Source organism: Vombatus ursinus, unplaced genomic scaffold, assembly GCF_900497805.2.
Source record: "Vombatus ursinus unplaced genomic scaffold, bare-nosed wombat genome assembly UNPS02015255.1, whole genome shotgun sequence".
In the NCBI taxonomy this organism is placed as follows: domain Eukaryota; kingdom Metazoa; phylum Chordata; class Mammalia; order Diprotodontia; family Vombatidae; genus Vombatus; species Vombatus ursinus.
In genome coordinates this window covers 4,912,129-4,933,325 of record NW_020955033.1, presented here as the reverse complement: position 1 = coordinate 4,933,325, position 21,197 = coordinate 4,912,129, and the positions used below count along the sequence as shown (strand labels likewise).

Genomic DNA, 21,197 nt, shown 5'->3' with positions numbered 1-21,197 from the left:
TTCCCCACAGGGGCTATCCAGGAGACTAAGAAAAGACAATCTACAAAAGTCAGCTACTTACTACACTGACTTTATGATGACTGCTATGCTCTGATACCCAGAGAACAAAACCTCTAAGGATGCCTGCCCTTCATCCACCCACATTAATTCCAACATTGTAAATAGGGTACCTATTATTATCTTTAATGGAGAAAGGATCTGAATCTTAAAACTTGCAATTCTTTTCAGTGATCTAAATTTATTAGAAAAATTAAGGCTGCTTCCAGAGCCTTTAAAAAAACAACAACAACCATAACAACAACCACAAGTATTGATATAGATTGCATGAGGAATTTTTTGCATGAGATCATCCCTCTTCTCCCAATCCCTCACCTCATGTCCCAGCACAAATTGGTCATAGAATTTCATTTTGGATATTTTCCATAGTCTATCAGAGTATTCCTATAGCTACCAAGCTGGCATCTCAATTATGGCTTTTTTAATTGACTATAAAATACATCTGTAATTTAGAGGGTCTGAACCTGTTTTACAAATATAGATGGATAGAAAGAGAGAGAAACTGCATTTTAACATTATTGATTTCTTTTGTAAGTCTGTGTATTTTATGCCTTTAAAAAACAGGGTACTGAGGAATCCATCACACACACACACACACACACACACACACACACATACACACACACATTAACAGCTGCTACTTTGAAATGATAGGATAGTCTAAATACATTTTAATACATAGAAATTAAGACTTCCACATTAATTCATTTGCTGGTGTGGGTTTATATAAAAAGTCTTCTCTGAAATAGCATATTACAGGGGGAAAATTATTTGAAAGGAGCTCTTGTGTAGTGAAATTAGTATAGGAATATACAGTAAAATTACTATTAAAGGATCACATCTGTTAGGAAAAAAATAAAATCTATTCCCTCTTAAGCAATACAATTTTCAATATTATGCTTTGATTTCAATGAAGCAATTAATTCATTTCTTCATTGCCAAAAGTCAACAAGCATTTATTTTCTACCATGTGCCAGGTTGTACACTAAGTTGAAGAAACTCACAGTCTAATGGGGGTGGCAACATACAAACAACTATTTACAAATGATCAATATAGGATCAGTAGGAGATAATCCCAGATGAAAGGCACCAGCATAGGGTGGGGGTAGGGGATAGGAGTGGAAGAAAGGCTTCTTGCAATGGTGAGATTTTAGCTGACTTGAAAGAAACCTGAGATCGTGAACCATATTGTTAAAAGTATATTTAGGTGTGCCAATGAGAACTGTGAAATTTTATATACATATACATATACATATATATATACACATTATGTGTGTGTGTGTGTGTGTGTGTGTGTGTGTGTGTGTGTGTGTATATATATCATTTAGATTTATATTATAGAGTTGTTTTGGTTTTTTTTAGGTGCTCCAAGTGACCAGAGCAGTGGCACATCTTCTCCCCTTTGTGACAGTGGTTTGCATCTCAACTACCATCCTACCAACACGGTAAGAGACCTAATGCATGAATAAAACATAAGAGGAAAGAATAAAAGAACAACCAAAGAAGAATCCAATTTAATCGATAGCTAAGAACTTTCACCAATCCTGAGTCATTGAGATTTAAATCCTTGGTTGTTTCATTCTTTACGTATTTGTAGCTCAACAAGATGAAAGGAAAAATAAATAAGTGAGCATTGCTGTTATCTTTGCTCTTGACGAGTCAGCATCTCACCAGGTTTTCTAATATCGAGCACCTAAAGAATATACTTGAATTTCTGAACCAAAAGTGTAATGTTTACTAGGCTTATTTTCTTAGTAACTACACGAACCAACAAATTTTAGCACTGATGAAATACTTTGAAATTATGGAGCTAAGATTTTTATTTATCCATTAATGTATAGTGTGAAATCTTAGTAGCACATTTGTGATGTGCCACGATTTTGTGACATATTCTCAGAAATACGGGCAGGTGAGCTGACCGTGACTAAAATTGTTATTATATTAATATGAGCACTTCTCAGATGAGGAAACTCTCTCTATTAATGCAGGTCAGCACCTTCTCTGAAATTGATGGTCAAAGAGAATTGCTAAGGGCACTGAGAGGTTATGTGACTTGCCCAGGGTCACAAAGCCAATAGGTCAGACTTGAACCAAGGTCTTTCCTGCTCCTTGCTCTAGCTTTCTAGCCATTAGGAAACACTGTTTCTCCAGGGTTCACATCTAATATCATTCTTTGGATTTCAAAATAAAAGTTACTCACTTTCACTGTTAGGTGTTCATGAGTTGCTCTGGTTATTTACACAGTTTGGTCACTGGATGTCATTTATTCTCTAATTACTGTAGATACTAGCTCTTTTATTTTGATTCAATTCACATTAATAAATAACTTTGAAGTGCCTATTATAGGGAAAATATTCCTATGTACTTTGGGTGCACAGCTGAAAAACAAAGCTGTTCAAGCAGAATCTGTTAATTTGACAATGTACCTAATAGTGTTTTTTTTAATCATTTTTTTTTTTAATTTGGTTAGGCAATGGTGTTAAATGACTTGCCCAGGGTCACATAGCTAGTAAGTGTTATGTGTCTGAGGACATATTTGAACTCAGGTCCTCCTGAATCCAGGGCCGGTGCTCTATCTACTGCACCACCTAGCTGCCCCCCAATAGCATTTTAACCAATTATTGATCCCCTTCTAGTATGTGAGGATTCAATTCAATTCAGTTCAACAAATGTTCATTAAGTGATATTTGTGGGCACAGATTGAAGAACTCAGAAATAATTCTGTGAAAATACAAGATTATTATTAACATGTGACATAAAAACTGACATAGTAGTTCACATTTGTATTAATGAAAAAAGGACATTTATTAGGCACTTACTGTCTGCAAAGAAGAATCATGTCAAGCACTGGAGATACTAAAAGAAAAGCAAGGCAGTCTCTACTCTCAGGAGTTCACATTCAAATAAGAGAAGAAAATACTTACAAGAGGTTGCAGCTATAATTCAGTGAAGAGTAATTCCCTTTCAAAGTGGAACCATTAACTTGGACATTGGCCAGTAGACTGGATGACTATTAGACAGCTTCATTGATGAAATTCCTCCAACTATTTAAATGCAGTAGAAGTATAGTTAGCTTGATTAGTTATCTAGTAATCTGTTCTCTTCTTGGTCTTAGCAAAGAAGTTTATGCCTCTGAGATCACAGCGTACAGACCATCTTGTTTGTATACTTGAGACTTCATCTTGCCATTATCCTTACTACATTGATCAACATGGGGCTGGAAACCCCAGTCCCTTAACTTGCACTTTGTGCTTTTGTGTATAGACATATGAGACCATGGTTTTTACTACTGGTTCTTAGCTTGGATCATTAACTATGAACTTTTAGGTATCTCCTTTGATAGCCTTTTCACTGTAGAGTAGTTATTATGAATAGTATATAGTCTGGCAAATATATGTGGGCAATTTGCTGCCAGGCAAATATTTCTTATCATCCTTTCTTAGCTGCTGTATCCCAGCTGATAGCTTAGCTCCTTTGAGACTGATTCTAATGTAGGGGTTCTTAACTTGGGGTCTGTGAACTTGTTTTCAAAAGTATTTTTATAACTGTGTCAATGTAATTGTTTTACTTTTTAATCCTGTGTATTTTACTTCATGCTTTTGAAAGTATTCTGAGAATAGGTCCATAAGCTTCACCAGACTTCCAAAGGGATTCATGACACAAAAATAATTCACAAGCCCTACTCTAATGAGACCAATATTGCTTCTGCACCAACTCTTTTTGGTCCTATACTTACCTTCTGCCTATGGAAATGACAGTGAATAAATAATTCTCTCCCTACTAGAGGACATCACTTTCTAGGCATATCTGACCAAGTTCCTGTGATTTTCCTATTCCTCATTAGAGAAATGTTTTCCACAAAACAGGCCTTACTTAAGAATTCCATCAGAGGTTGTCAGGGACTGAGTGGCTTAAAACTTAAGAGATTTCTTTTGATGAAAACCAACCAAATATAATCATTAACACAGACTTGTAACATAATAACCTAATGATAATTAATAAAGCTGTTATGGAATATTCATATACTTGTATCTCAGAACATGTTTTTTAACCTAATTTTTTATGAATTTGTGCCCAATTCCAATCAACTAAATAAGAATCATAGTTTTGCTTCAATCTTTTTATGACACTGAACCATATCTATCCTGAACTGGAAATAGTCTGAAAACAAGGAGGTTCTCCTATAATTGAAAAGAAATACTTGAAAAAAAAAACATTCTGAGTTACCTAGTTGAAGTTTCTGCAATAATCTTTGAATATTTTTTTAGAAATTGAGCCTGAAATCTATCCCAGCAAATAGCTTTAGTCATTAATTAACAGTTATATTAGTAAATCCCTAGTGAGTGAAGTTTGACTATAAATGCAAATTCCATAAGGAAATTATCTCTTACTATAATTGTCATGATATGGAAGATAATGATTGGACTGGCATAACAATTTGGACAATTAACCTAAGCTGTTTTTAAGAGTAGATTGATGTATCTTGAGGATTATTAAATGTTATTTATGAAACAACTGATGCCATCAACTCTGCATAGCACAGCAGGAGGTACTAGTATGTCTGGAAGTTTAGACATCTATTTAGATTTTATTTGAAGCCCCACCACTAGCCAATTATGTCACCTTGAACATATATCACTTAGTCTCTCTTGACCTCAGGTTCCTACTCTGTGAAATGAGGTCATAGAATCAGGTGGTAGTATCTTAGATTTTAATCTGCAAGTGATCATTGAAGTTATTTGATCCACCCCCTTCAACTTACAGATAAAGAAGATCTGGAATGCTATTCTAGCTTTAAGGTTCTATCTATGATTCTAAATATTTGATCTTGGTTTGTACTTTTCCGATATAACAATGAAAGTATATTCCTTAGAGGAATTGCTATGACTGGAAAGCTGAATACTTAACTCTAGATCTATGTATCCTCAGACTCATCAAAATCCTTTTAAAATGAGTAGAGCTTTGCAGAGGATTTTGCCCCTTTCATTTTATTGTTGGAGACGTCCTGAATTGTTGCATGTTTAGTGCAGAAAATTAATATATGTAAACCTTGACTCTCTATTTGTATATGCCGTTAAATAGAAGGACTTTTTTCTTATTAAATTATAAACAGATCTAAATGAGAAGGTTGTGTGTTAACACAATATTTTGAATTGTATCTTAAAGTGTTAGATTTTTTTGAAATTCCATAAATCTGAATAACAAATTCTTTTCACAAGTGAGAACATAATACTGAACTGTCATTTGGAGCTAGAAAATCTACAGATAAATATTCTGCTATTCAGTCAGTGCAATCCCTTTGAAGATTATAGTTTTTAGGGACAGCTAGGTGACACAGTGGATAAAGCACCGGCCCTGAAGTCAGGAGGACCTGAGTTCAAATCCAGCCTCAGACTAAACACTTAATACTTACTAGCTGGGTGACCCTGGGCAAGTCACTTAACCCCAGTTGCCTAAAATAAAAAAAAAAATTATAGTTTTCATTTTCATATCCCAAACTCTATCCACTCTCTCATCTTTCTCAGAATCCAGTTTTACACATACAGAAGAAAATGTACCAATCATCTCATAGTTAGTATTAAGAAATCTTCAATATAAGGAACTAATAGAGAACTACATGTCAATTGCAATATTCCTTGTGTTATACTATAGCAAAATGAATTATCACAACCATTGAATTTGAATAAATGGTGAAAGATAATTAACTTTTGTTGTTTTTGTTCAATTGTTTTCAGTTGTGTCAGGCTTTTGGTTACCCCATTTGGGAGTTTCTTGGCAAAGATAATGAAGTTTTGCCATTTCCTTCTCCAGTATGCCCCTATTTTACAGATGAGGAACTGAGGCAAATAGGGATTAAGTGACTTACCCAAAGTCACACACCTAGTAAGTATCTGAGGCCAGTTTTGAACTCGGATCTTCCTGTCTCCAAGTCCAGTGCTCTATCCACTGTACCACCTAGCTGCCCCACTTCTATATGTTTTCATTCCCTAAATAATATAAACTTGAGAATAGGGATTTTTTGTTGTATTTTTTTGGTATTTGTATTTTGTATTTGTATTCCCAACTTGAGCCAGATGCCTGCCATCTAGAAGCATTATAAAATGCTTCTTGAATTTTTTTCTAAATTACTTCACATGTAGCTGAAGTGGATAGTTGCCTTTTTGGTGTGCTTTGAGGAACACTAGCAAAAGCCTCTGGTGCGAAAATTTATCTCCCTAGCTGCTGTAAAAATTCAACTTTATAACCAGAGACTTATCCTCTTGGCATTGAGACTCCAGCAGATCCTCACAAAATGCAAATAACTGTAGAAAGCTAATAATTACATTGACTAACCATGAACACTTGTGAAAAATGTATAATCAGATGACTGGTTGTCACCTTGGAACACATAGCTCCAAGTGAATGGAACATGTATAAATATTCTTTTTTTTTTTTTGGTGGGAGTGAGGGGGAAGGCATATTGAAGTTCATTTACTGTAGACAGGGCACTTCCTCTTTGGTGTTAGTTCCTAGGAAGCTTTGGGATAGCTTAATGTGGTTTGCTAACTCTGTGATTGAAAACCCACCAGATATAGTTGACCTTAGATGTTAATCATGTTTCATTCAAGCTATCTTCCTGTTGCACTGAACCCTTTAAACTAGACCCCCAGAGACAATGTCCTGGAGTAGCTGAGCCATTCATCTTTAGAACTTTAACCCTGGAACCATATTGTGCTGATTGGTTTCATCCCATTATGTCTATATGGACGATGACCCTAAACCAGCACTCTTCCCTGACATCTTCCACCCAATGCACCTGTTCTGATTTCTACCTTTGCTCTAGGAACAGAAATCAAACCTTTCCATTGCTTCTTGAAAGGACTTGTCAATTGACTCTCCATCCCCGTGACTTTCCAGATCAAAACAACATTCCCTAGCTACCGCTCCCTTATTATGTTGTCTCAACCCATTAGAATATAATAAGTTCCTAGAAAATAAGTACTGCTTTTCATCATCATCATCATCATCATCATCATCATCATCATCTATTGTTGTTCTTATTATTTCTCTCTGTCTCTCCGTCTCTATCTCTCAACTTTCTCCCTCTCTTTCCCCAGGCACTTATCACAATGCTTGGCACATAGTGCTTAGTTATTTTTTTTTTATTCATTCATAATGGATGCCTAGAAGTTAAGAGCATGAGATACAGTAGTAAATTTTGTACTCTTCTTTCTAATCAAGCCAGCCTCTTCATTCCCTGAGAAAATATGTCATACTCATTCTCATTTCTGTGCTGGTTCTCTCATGTGAAAACTATATTCTCCTTACCCAAATAGTGTTTGTCCTTTCAGACATATGTCATTTTCCAAATTGCAGTCCCCAAAGGGTATGACTGGTTTCCCCAAGCTCTGAAATTCTATGCTACGTATTGACTCTACTAATCCTCCTGACATAGCCACCTCTCAGTTACATAGTGATTTAAAATTTGCAAGTCACTTAGTTTTCTTCTTATTTCATTTTTCATATTTGTGTCTTGCAAGGAGACCACAAGTTCTTTGAGGACAAAAAGTATGTGATATCTCTTTTGTACTACCCTCAGAATCTTATACAGGGCAGAACACAAATTGGATACTCAATGTGAAGCAGGTAGTTGCTTGTTGTTGTTTGTCCATTTTCAAAGGGAACCAATGACATCATTGGTGTTGTCTAGACTTGTGTGTAAATTGGGTTTAAATGAGGCAGAGTTGCACCAAATCATCAGCCTCACTCTCTCTTCATGAGTCATCAAAGTCCAGTGGCAGGACAAAAGTCAAGATGCCTGGCCATGGTTTAGTATGCAGTGGATGACCTTGGTTTCTTCAATGTGTAACCAAGCTCTAAGCACTCACTCCACAGCTCCTGCTTCAGCTGCCCTCGTGGCTATTGGAACACATTGTTCTCATCTACCCATTCTGTTAGGGAAAGCCTTCACATTCTCGGGATAGATATCCCCCTAACTCACCAACAGGTTTGAGGCCAGTTAGTTGGTCTTACCCTGGTTTAGCCCAGATGGTTGAGCCCATCTCTGCCTAGATGGTTTACTAGGGTATGGCCACTGCTCATGCTACTGCTTTTTCCAGCCAAAGGTGAGAGTTAGGTGAATCAGGTGTACACCAAAGATGGATGAGCAGCCCTAAAATGACTTGGCAAACTCTCCCACCAGAGATGCTACTCCTGCTGGGCACCCCAAGTTGCTAGTGGATAGATGATTGGACTTGAAGTAAGGAAGACCTAAGTTCACATCTTTCTCAGACACTTAGGAGCTTTGTGATCCTGGATGAGTCACTTCACTTCTTTGGAACTCAGTTTCCCCATTTGTAAAAGAAGGGTGATGGACTAGATGACGCATGTGGTCCTTTCCAGCTCTAAGACTGGCTATCTTATCTGAGGAAGGATTTGAACTTATATGTATCTTTCTGATTGAGTCTAGTGGTTTATTCTTTATGTAATATTTATCTGAAAAAGAAAAATGATCCACAAAGCTCCTTAGATGACATGTTTTGTTGCCTTCAGATTTTTCTAGTTAATAAATAGCCAACTTTTTAAACTTTTTAAAAATTTATTTGCTTTTTGTGTACTTTCATTACTAATTGCTACATTTTCCTTTCCCTTGTTTAAAGTACACCTGAGATTTCCTTTGATGTTTCAAAAGATGTCACTCATGTGAGGGAAAAAAAGGAAAATATATTTCTATAATACATAATAGTTAGACTCGTATATAAAGTCAAATGGAAGTGGTTTTGTAATCAAGGAATTATTTTCCAAAATTAATTCTATTTCATAACCATTTATTAAATAAGTTCTTACCATGTGTAAAGACAAAATCCCCTCCTCTCCAGATTTTCCAAAATAGAAGCTAAGTAATATAAAAATTGAAGGAAAGGTACACTAAAATCTTTTCAAATGTCATTTTTATTGCTTCACTTGAATTTAATTCAGTTCAACAAGCATTTATTCAGCACCCTCTACAATGCATAACACTGCCCCAAATATGTGCTCAGATGCTTGCCTTTTTCTGTTGTATAAAATAAATGAGTTGTCAGTAGAAATATGACTTCCAGTGACTGGTTCTACCCTTTGGGGTTAGGATTCCTTTCCTCCTCTATGCAATGTCATTCATTCCTTCATTTACCAAAGGTTTGCAAAGTGTTTACTGTTTGCAAGTAACTCAGGAGGATGCACAGATAAATTAAGAAATGTAAGAATGTAAAAGCCCAGCAGTTAGTATTTCTGTGGGAAATGGCAGCCAACTATGCTCAAAAACAATGATGGAAGACTATTTTCTTTTGTTTATTTGTTTGTTTTTGTTTTTAATTTTAATTTTCCTTGAAGAAACAAATAGCAGAGACCTCTTTTGGACCCACATACGAATTTTGAATAGTGAAGCACCTGTTTCCCACAAAGAATTCTATATCCTTTCTAGGTCATTATCTGAAATAAAAATATTACGTCTCAGTCTAAATGACCATCCATTGTTCTGTTTTTTTTTTTGTTGTTGTTTGTTTGTTTTGGGGGGGTAGGCCTTGCTCTTAAGTGATTCTTGTGGGTAAGGCAGGAATAACAAGACCCCAGAATTATCAAACTTGTGTTGGGGTTTATTGAGTTCAATAGCAAGGGAGCCCCACTCACACAAGCAGAGACTCCCTGAAGGAACAAAAAGACAAAGCTTATAGATGCTTAAACTGCAAAGGAGAAGAAAATCTTCAGGCAAAAGGAGATTGGGAGGGGCTGTTGCAAGAGCTGTCTGATTAGACACCTTGACCTGAATGACCAAGCTGATTCCAGAAATCATAGAACCTTTGATTATTGTCATGAGGAGATAGCAAGGAGGTCCTTTAATTATTAAGATAATGCTTAACAAAGATGGAGTTTATAAACCAGAATCCTCCCCTCCCTTTTATGATTTAAGACATAACATTTATTCTAAGGGAGAGAATTCCTATAAGCAAGAACTAATGGTAAGAGAATTGGGCTGTGAGAGGGAGCAGGACATGGGAGGTAGTGGAACTCATAGTTTCATAACTCTTCCAGGACCAGAATCCAGGAAAGCATAGTGGATCATAGCTGTTTGATGCTTCAGAGCTAGGTGCATGTGTAGCACCATGAAAGTGAGTAGAGAACACTAGAGGCAGGGGGTGAGATGCTGGGCACTTGTAATGATTACCTAGAAGTTCACTCAGGAATTTCTTGGCTATTATGGCAGTGTCTGTCTTCCTACAGGGAAAGGCTTCTACCCATTCTGAAGAAGAGTCTATTAATGCCAGAACATGTTTATACCTGTTCCAGGATGGCATTTCCATGAAATCCATTGGGATATGGATGTTGACGAAGGGGCCCCAAGGTTTTTGTCATGCCCCCAAGTCAGTTTTTATTCTTTCCCTGGGTTATCTTGCATGCAAAAATGACGTTGTTAGCAAACTAGTCTCACTATCTGGGTTATTCCCAGGACCTCCCAATCCCGGAGGATTTCTGCTACCACCATCCTTTGGTTTGTGTCAGCTGCAGAGTGGACTTCAGGAACCCATGTAGACAATAATGAACAGGGTATCATGCCGTCTGGCCTTGTATACCCAGAGAAATCAGAGTTGAGAGAGAGTCTAGAAGCAGTCTAGGAGGCCTATTCAGGGGTGAGGAGAGGTGCCTGAGCTGTTACAAGATGGGTGGACAGAGGCAAGGGATCATAATTGGCCAAAGGAAGAAGGGGAAACTGAAAAGTAGTGACTGTAGTCACCAAGAACTACAGCTTTTGTTGGAGAGTCTGCATGAACATTGCTTATAGACACAAGGTCAGATGAGAAAGGGCAGGCCTGTCATTTGCAGGTACCAAGGTCTGACAGCAGCAAAACTGCTTTAGGGAGGAAACATAACCAGCAAAATAGATGGACATCCCGTTGGCAGTAAGGCATCCCCAGAGTTTCCAAGTTGTCCAAAGTCATGAATACCAAAGGCATAGCAGAAACATCTCCCTTTGGACATTGTAGAATTCTCTGTATGATTTGAGATTAAGAATCATAGTTCACAGGGGCAGCGAGGTGGCGCAGTGGATAGAGTACTGGCCCTTGTGCCCGGAAGACCTGAGTTCAAATCTGGCCTCAGACACTTGACACTTACTAGCTGTGTGACCTTGGGCAAGTCACTTAACCTCATTGCCTATAAAAAAGAAAAAATAAAGAATCATAGTTCATAGCCAATCATGTATCAGATTTCCACATTATTCACAACTCTGTGAATAGCCAAGCTCAGAATTAACCAGATGGGAAATTTTCCTATTCAGAAAGAAAATAGCATAATGGGGAAATTGAGTCAAGAGGCTCCTACCTTTGCCTATGTAAGGTTGTCCCCTCAACTGTCTCAGGCACAGACATTGACTTTCAGACCATGCTCCTTTTGGGCCTCACATGGAATTCTCCTCTAATGGTGGACTATTGGCTTAATGACAGTTCAGACAATCATACCTAAAATCAAAATTCAGAATAATATCAAAATACAGTCCCAAGAGATTTTACCTCAAATAGCAAAATTTCACTCATTACAGCTTAAGGCTAGGTTATTTATTTGTTTTTTTTTGATGTTGTAATAACAGTTAACAATGAACACATATAAGGAATCTTTATTTATCCTTCATTTATAAATTAAGAATAATCACATTCTCAAGTTTCTCACATATGGTGAATAGAAGATAGTTTACTCAACAACTCCAGAAATTCTGACTACATTAAGCCTCCAATCTGTATTGCCTATTAACCCTAAGACATGAAATGTTTGAATCTGAAGTCTATTGTTGTTAGATTGGCTCAAAGATGTAACTTCACTACATATTACTTAACAGGTATTATTTCATAAGTTTTTTTTTTTTTGCAAGGTAATTGGGGTTAAGTGACTTGCCCAGAGTCACACAGCTTTTTAAATGTTATGTGTTTGAGACTAGATTTGAACTCAGGTCCTCCTGATTCTAGGGCCGGTGCTTTATCCACTGAGCTACCTAACTGCCCCCCCTCCCCCACCATTTCATAATTTTTGTAATTGATGGTCAAATAATCTCAGATAAAACTCACTCTTTACTATAAGCAAATTTGCAAGTCTCCCAACTTTTACTGGAAGTGGTCCTAGTTTCTCAAACTTCATTACTTTAGAACTTGATAGCATTCTGTCAACAGTTTCTCTCAAAACTGATAGGATCTTATGACCTTACCTGAATAGAAAGTCCCAAGAAATCTAACAAATAAGGACTACTTAAGAGGTCTTTGCTACTTTTCCCCCAGACAGTGAGTTATTATTATTATTATCCATTTAAAAGCAAAATATACCCAATTAAATATTTAAATTTCAAACAGTGTGACCCCATTCTTTAACAGCTCAATTCACAATCTAACAGCATCCAGATCACAAGAAAAGTTGCTTTTCTATTAATTGTAATACTCTCTGGGTATCAGGTTTCAAGTTAATAGAACTTTTTATATGATGGATTCCCCAAAATAACAGTACAAGAAAAATTAGAAGCCTAACAATAACATAAGCCAAATTAAATGAAAAACTTTTTGCCAGTCAAATAACATCAATTCATTTGAATGCATTTCTTTTTTGTAATTTTTTTATTTTTTTTATTGTTTTTGAATGCATTTCTGAATTCTCTTTTATAGCTATCAATTTGTCATTCTGTACCAATCACTTTCAAAAATCAGTATAAAGCAATTTCATTAATACAATATTACCTAACATTTATTTGGCACTTACCAGGTGCCAGGCTCTGTGCTAAGAACTCTACAATTCATCTCATTGGATCCTTATAACAATGTTGGTTGGTAGGTACTATTATTACCCCATTTTAGAAGTAAGGAAAATGAGGTAAAGTGACTTGCTTAGGTGTGTACAGCTAATAAATGTCTGAGACTGAATTTTAATTCATGTTTTCCTGATCCATGCAGTTTCCAAGCACATTGCCTTAATGCCAAATATCAAACATATTTGGCATTAAGTTCTGATTTAGCACAATTATCCTAATAGATGTCATCAGGTAATCGCACAAAAAGAGGAGAAGAAAACAGAAAGGGACAAGGCATTGTAGGGGAGAGGTGCAGTAGCCCTTCCCAAGAGGAGCAAGACAGTGGCAAAGCTGTATTCTTTTCCCTTGGGAGCCTCTAGGGATAGGAAGATAGGAGAGTCTGCTTATGTGCAAAGGTCCCCAGCTGCACAAGCGTTTTCCCCAGCCTGATAGAGACTGGCACAGACTGGCCGTGCCTGTCTTGCCTCCCAAGGACACACAAGGAATCCAGTTTGGGGTGCAAACAAGAAATTATGTCAGGTGAAGTCGGGATGGGGGAGGGCTTCATCCTTGACTCATTTATTTGGCCTCCTGCATACTCTGGGTTCAGTGTTATTGGAAAATATGGCAACTCAAAAAGACAAATTTAGGGGACCCGTTAATTGCCCTTAACAACAAAGAACACATCTCAATGAAAATGAGTCCACATTATGATTTAGCTTCAAGAGAAACTTCAGCCAAATCAAATCTGGATTTACAGTCACTGATGGAAATATTCAAAGTCTGAAATTTTCCCAAGGGCCTTAAACTGTCAGCACTTCAAATTTTAGAGTCCATTTCTTTCTTTCAGTTAGCTCACTTTCAAAGATTCATGGTGGCAGTCTCACATTCCCAACCCCTCTTTTTGGAGCCAATTAGTCTTAAGGATTGGGATAAGCCCTTCTAATAATTCTTCTTATGTGTGAGGTTCCTTGGCACTCTCTATTCAGGTAAGATCATGAGATCTTATCAATTCTGAGAGAAGCTCGGGGACAACATGTTAAAGTTCTAATTTGAATCCTGCAAATTTATTTCTGTTTTCCATTTGGTAAATGTTATAACTTGATAGAATATGGTCTATCTAAAATTCATAACAGGTACTTCTCTAAAAAGTTTCTAAATCCTTCTTATCTCAGTGAAATACAAAAAACCTACTCAAACCTCTTTCCCAAATCCTAAACCCTTGACTTTACAGTCCTCTAGTCACACTGTCAGTGCAAATAGACTCCAACTTTCTTTAACTTTCTGCCCATTCTCCTGCTCTTTCTACTTACAAAAGCCTTCTCCTTTGCATTTTTTAATCCTTTCAGTAGACTTTGATTAAACTTTGATTCAACTTTGAAACTAATTTTTCATATTATGCTTTGATTCTTCCCTTCTATTTACCTTCATTACTTTCTTAAGTCACTTCATCTTATTTCTCTATCATAGTTTAGTCTAACATTCCACTGTTCTCTCCTATGCAGATTTCTTATACAATACCCATTCACTGCTATACTTTTATTTCTGGAGTTGCATAGTCTATTTCAATTTAGGTGACTTTGCTACTAGTTTACCTAAACAATTAAATTACATTTAATGATTTCAAACTAATTTCAGTCTGCTTATTGTCTAGTAGGTAAAATCAACTTCTCTTAGAACCACGTATCTGTCACCCTCCAGGAAGGGGAAAGAAATGTGTTTGCATTTAACTAGATACAAACCTTCAAAAACCACTAAAAAGTTTTACCAGTTACCATAATTTGGAAATGTACAGTAATGATACTATATTTCAGTTATACTTTTGGTCTCTATAGTGCCATAAATTTCTACAAACTCTGGGGGGAAATGTGTGTGTGTGTGTGTGTGTGTGTGTATTTTTTTCCTTTTCTTGTCTGTCTTTACCTCTATTCCACCCTTGCAAGGGGTATGATGACAGAGAGAGATAGAATCTCAGTTTTCCTCCTTATCTTCCACTGATAATCTAATCAAAAAGTCAGTGTAAGTCCCTGCTTAATATTGCTGATAATTAAAAGAGCTTTTTTGATACTTCATTAGTCTTTCCCTCCCTTCTCAGCTCACTTTCTGTGCTGTCTCACTGTAGGTTTTTTTTGTTTTGTTTTGTTTTTAATGTTCCCCCTCTAAGTTCTGTAAAGTAAAAAAGTCTTTGTGTGCTAGAGAATTTCTGAAGTGGAAGGCCCATTAAGCCCACCTCACTGTCTGCCAAATACAAGTTTCCTTCACTAAACTAAGGTCATCCGAGGTGAATGAGTTTAGACCAGGAGTGGGGAACCTACAGGCTGTAGGATGTGGTAGAACCATTGAGTAGAAAAGATAGAGGCTGAGTGCAGTATGTTCTAATGAATGCCACGCTTGGCGTTGAATCTTTCACCTGATACTAATTGTATTACCATGATGTAATCTCTTAACTTCTCTATATTTATTCACTTATGTGTAGAATGAGCCTAACAATAGCTACATCCTCTGCATCATTTATTATCATTTTTTTGTTGTTTTTGTTTTTGTTATTTCAGGATAAAATGAGATGTTTTTTCTGAAGTACATTGAAAACCTTAAAGTGGTATATAAATAACAGCTACAGTTTTATTCTGTGACCATGAAAAAACAAAAACAGTATGCCTTCAAAACCATTTATTTTTTATCAGTACATTCAATATAAAGTCCTTAACAAAATGTCATTGATGTTTTTTCAATGTGTCTTAGCATGAAAATTCCCATAAAGCATATCCAATGAGATTTTGGCATGGGTTAGGCCAGGATTTAGGCTAAAAGATTATTTTAAAACAAAGTATATCTTATTTGGAGGATTTTAAAATAAAATAAAATATTTATTCCTTCTAAAACATAAGGAATACAGTTGGAATTCCATGAGAATTCATATCAAAGAAGGAAATGATGAATCTTGTAATGTTTGAATCTTAATGAAGTTTATAAATTATGGCTTGCAAATTTCATAGCCACCAGTCATCCTTGTCAATTAGTATTATTTATTTTGTGTGTTGCTTGCATTTTTATAGTGTCTTCTTTCCAAAGTACTTCCATATTGTCTTATCATGTTGTATCATTGAAATTTAGGTATTGATTCTATGATTTCAATGTTATAGGTAACTACCAATAAATAGGTAAATACCAAAAAAATCTACAAGTGTAAATTAATACAATCTCTACAATTAAGAGAGTTGCCAGAACAATTGATAGCAAAGGATTATGGGATCTGAAGCATAAACAAATCTAGAAATCACACACAAAATCACACACAGGCTTTCAAAGTTCAAAGGAACCTCAGAGGTCAATTAAATCAGCATTTATTTAAATGAAAATTTCCTCTACAACATCTCTGACACAGTGTAAACCAGCTAACATTTCAAGAACTCCAGTGAGCCAAACAAAAATGAAAACAAAACAAAACAAAACAAAACAACAATAACAACTAAACCTATAATCTAACTGAGCCAGCCAATTCCACCACTACCCAACTCAATAATTATTAGGAAATGCTATCAGGCATTGGTACTTGCTCTCCCCTCTAGAGCCAAGTAGAACAAGCCTAAACTTTACTTTACATTGATGAGGATGGGATCTGAACCCCTAAAAGGAAAAGATCATGTCTTTGGGATATGGACCCTAAAAAAGAAAATCCCTGGACTTTTCCCAAATCTCTGGCATTTACCTGACACTGTAATCCACTCAACTGGCCTTTCATTGTGGCTATACTCAATCTCCCAATTCTGTTCAACTACCTCTCTATTGCCCCTGGGCACTTCCCACTGTTAATCCTATGGAGTCCATTCTCCCTTGGCTGGTGGTCCAGGTCCCTGGCATTCTTTCACCCCAACTTCCTGGTCACTCTCATCCAGATTCTCCTTAGTCCCCTTCTCCAGTCACCCCAGACTCCTGGATCCCTCCTACAGTCTTTCTGTATATAAGATTCATCTTGTCTCCGTTAAAGTGCTCAGATTCTTTAAGAGTCTAGCCAAGGGCTCAGATTCTTAAAATCTAACCAATAGCTCATTCATGTTCAGATTCCTTAAGAGTCTGGCCAATAGGGCAGATCTTTAATAAACCTTGTCTTTGGCTAAAAGAAGGCTTGAGTTGAATTTATTCAGGCAGGACCCACATGTCATGATTTTGGGGTCCCAGAACCCCTAAACCTCTAAACCTCAACAACATGACAGTCCTTTAGATGAGGTCTAGAGTTTAGGGGTGCTGGGACCCCGAGATCATGATACACGGCTGCTGCCCAAAAGAATTCGACCCAAGCCTTCTTTCAGCCAAAGACAAGTTTTATTAAAGATCTACCATATTAGCCAGACTCTTAAGGAATCTGACAGTCTGTGAGGTATTGGCTAGATTGTAAAAATCTAAACAGTGGCTAGATTATAAGAATCCAAGCATCTTAATGGAGACAAGATGGACCTTATATATAGAAATACTGTGGGAGGGACCTAGGAGTGGCCAAGTAATTTGCTGGGACAGTGACGTAATAGAATTTCAGGGACCTGCACCTTGACCAAGGGCAAGGAAGCCTAGCTAGGATTAAGGGTGGGAAGTGTCCTGGGGCCATACGGAGGTAAAACAAAGAAGGGCTAGACTAAATTATGGGTAAACAGAGAATTAGGAGATTGGGTGTAGGCAATAACAAAAGGTCAGTTGATGGGATTATAGCATCAGGGGAAAGCCAGAGATTTGGCCTTGTGGGAAAGTCCAGGGTTTTCCTTTCTGGGGTCCAGATCTCAACCCCACCACTTTCAATGTTGAGAAATAATTTCATGTTCACCCTTAATTAACTCTTCTCCACACTAAAAATGTCCATTGCTTTAAAAAGTCCTTTTAAAAGCATGATCTCCAAGTGCCCTCATCATTCTGAGGGCTCACCTCTGGATTGTCTCCATCTTATCAATGTGCTTTCTGAAGTGGGGTGGGAGAAAAGAACAGAATACTCCACACATGGTTTGAAGACAGGATACAATGGGACAATCTGTTGATTTAATGTTTGAAATAGAAAAGTCTGAGGTACAAAACTTCTGAGTGTAATGATTTATTTGTAAGGGTAGCTTTTGTAATCAAATCGATTCTACTGACTTCTCAGTGGTCAGAGACAAAGGAATGTTTATAGAGCTTATTTTTATAATGGAAAAAGAGTTATTGCAAATTACAACAATTTTAGGGAACTTATTTTGAACATAATTCAATTGGATAAGATGGGTCATCAGACTAGTTTACTTCCCTCTCCCCCAGGGGTTTCCTAACATAATTTGGTATCATGGCCAGCATTTGGAGCTTCAGTGTGTCTGGGTGTATCTGGGCATTTATAGGGTGGGACAACTATTAAATCTGATGTTCTTTACCTGTGTCTATCAACCTCTTGGTCTAAGACATGGCCTTAGAAATCTTGCCCTGCAGCTGTAGCGTTTGCAATTAGAAATGTTATTTTTTTAAGGAACTTGTAGATTGACTAACAAAAGGGATCTTTAGGGTGTTCAAGAAAAAGAGAATTTATCCACTAAGATTGGAAGAGGAACTTAATCTTTAGAAAAAAGTCTTATAATATCTAACTTAATCTTATGATTACTTTATTCCTACAAAGATATATGTGTACTCTAAATTATCAATAAATGATAACTACTAATAGAGCCTTATCAATCAATTAATTCCTTCATATTGCCCCCATCTGAACAATATCCATATTAAGAAGGCTAAGTAGCACAGTTGTTAGAGTACTGGACCTGGAGTCAAGAAAACAATTCAAATCTGGCTTCAGATACTTAACTAGCTTTGTGATTCTGGCAAGAAACTTAACCTCTGGTTCTCAGTAGCCTCATCTGTAAAATGGGAATAAAAATAGCACCCATCTTGCACTATTATCATAAGAATCAAATAAGTTAACATATATAAATCACTTTGCAAACATTAAGGTGCTATATAAATGTTAGCTATGATGAAGCCTATGATTTACTTAGCTTCATGACTGATTCTTTTCACTTTTGATTCTTGTATTTAAAATTCATATTGAGGTTTCAGTCTCCTAATATTTTCAAATTGTTTTCAAATAAACTGCTATCAATTGATGCCTCTGCCATCATGATTATAAGCAGCTCATTTTTGAAATTATCTATTGGAATTTTATATTTGAAGAAATGTTTTGGACTCATATTTCATTTTATGAGATTCAGACCATGATTTAGCCTGAAAAATTATTTTTTTTAAATCCTTGCTTTTAGCTAAATTTTAATTATTACACCCAGAATTATAGCCAAGGCTGTATTTTTCAGGATTTTATTTGTGATAATTACAAAAGAACCTGGAAAATCCAAATAATCATTTTTAGTGACATTTAAAATGTAGGAAAATGGTGAATTCCTCAATTGTACAGATTGTGATACTGAAAAACAGACTTTATACTTGTAAGACATTCAACATCTATGGGGGGAAATATTCCATTGCTAATCTTATTCCCAAAATTTGGTGACTAGCAAAAAAAAAGAAAAGCAAAGAAAAGAAAGAAAAAAAAATCAATGTCAACAATTCACTGATCAAAGTCAGACTTGACCCACTTAGAACCCATGATGACTTGAATCTTAACTAAGTGTTCTCTGTGCTTTGATAGACACTGATTGATAGAAATGCACTCTGAATTTTTCAAGAATAATTGTACCTTGGAGAAATGACTTACCTGCTGGAGATATGCTAGGGGAAAAAAAAAATCTTGCTACTATTTAAAGTAAAGGAGTAGGAATATTTTGCAAAGATCATACATGTGGCCCTTAGTTTGTCATAGATAGAAGGACAAAAAAAAATGTTCCCTCAGTGAAATATATTGTGGTTAAAGTCTATTAAAATATAATGGAAAAAATTACCTTGATTTCTACTAATTTGCAAACAAAATCTAGTATTTGCACTGAAAGTTTTAAATAAAAGCTAGGAAAATAGGTCAATTTTCCTGGGCCTAAAAGAAGCCATTTATAAATAACTCAAAAGTGAGAAAAAGTAGAATTTGTAAGGCCTAGAATTTTTTATAAAATTAAATTGAATTTACAAAATAAAATTTTATGAATTCTTTTTAATGTCTTATTGCTAGCATTTCTAATACAATATTGAATAATAGTGGTGAAAATGAACATTTGCATTTACCACTGATCTTCTTAGGAAGGCCTCAAGTTTATCCCCATTACAGCTAATGCTTGCTCTTGGTTTTAGATAGATACTACTTATTTAAGAAATACTCAGTTTATTCCTATGTTTTCTAATGTTTTTCATAGGAAAGACTATTGTATTTTGTCAAAAGCTTTTTCTGCATCTATAGAGACAATCACATGATTTTTGTTGTTTTTGTTTTTGATGCGGTCAGTTATGCTGATAGTTTCCCTAATGTTGAACCATTCCTGAATTCCTGGCATAAATTCCACCTGATCAAAGTATATAATCTTTGTGATATATTGCTGTAATCTTCTTGCTAGTATTTTATTTAAAACTTTTATTGATATTAAGGAAACTGATCTATAGTTTTCTTTCTCTGTTTATGCTCTCCAAGGTTTAGGTATCAAAAACATATTTGTGTCATAAAAGGGTACCTATTCAAAAATATATATATACATAGTATTGTGAGCAGCTAGGTGGCACAGGGAATAGAGTATAGGGCCTAGAGTCAGGAAGATTCTCTTCATGAGTTCAAATTCAGCCTCAGACATTTAGCTGTGAGACCCTGGGCAAGTCACTTAACCCTATTTGCCTCAGTTTCCTCATCTGCAAAATGAGCTAGAGAAAGAAATGACAACTATTCTAGTATTTTCACCAAGAAAACCCTTAATGGGGTAATAATTAGAGTCAAATATGACTGAAACAGTTGAACAAAATAGTATTGAAATTATTTTTTTTTTCCTTCAATATTGTAAAAATTAATTTGAAAATATATCTGGTCCCACTGACTTTTTCTAGGGAGCTCATTTATAGTTTGTTCAATTCTGTTTTTGAAGATAGGGCTATTTAAGCATTTTTTTTTCCTCTTTTGGTAATTTGGGCAGTTTATATTTTGTAAATATTCTTCCATTTCACTTAGATTGTCAATTTTTTGGCATATAATTGGGCAAAATAACTCCTAATAATTGCTTTAATTTCATTTTCATTTATGGTTCTTTCATCATTTTCATTTTTTTATTTTAATACTGGCAATTTGATCTTCTTTCTGGACAGAATAATAGTCTGTATCTTTTTTTTCCCATGAAACCAGTTCCTAGTTTTATTTATTAGTTCAATTTTTTTACTTACAATTTTATTAATCTATCCTTTGATTTTCAGTATTTCCACTTGGGGTCTTTAATTT

At 35.9% G+C, this 21,197-nt stretch overlaps 1 protein-coding gene across 1 annotated transcript in view; it reads left to right on the top strand.

Moving 5' to 3' along the window:
* The window catches only part of LOC114031732 (gamma-1-syntrophin), a 488,334-nt gene that overhangs the window by 130,980 nt on the left and 336,157 nt on the right, over positions 1-21,197 (top strand). Inside the window, exon 8 of the mRNA XM_027846876.1 lies at positions 1,420-1,502. Coding sequence (XP_027702677.1) covers positions 1,420-1,502 — 83 coding nt within the window. The remainder of the gene's footprint in view (positions 1-1,419; positions 1,503-21,197) is intronic.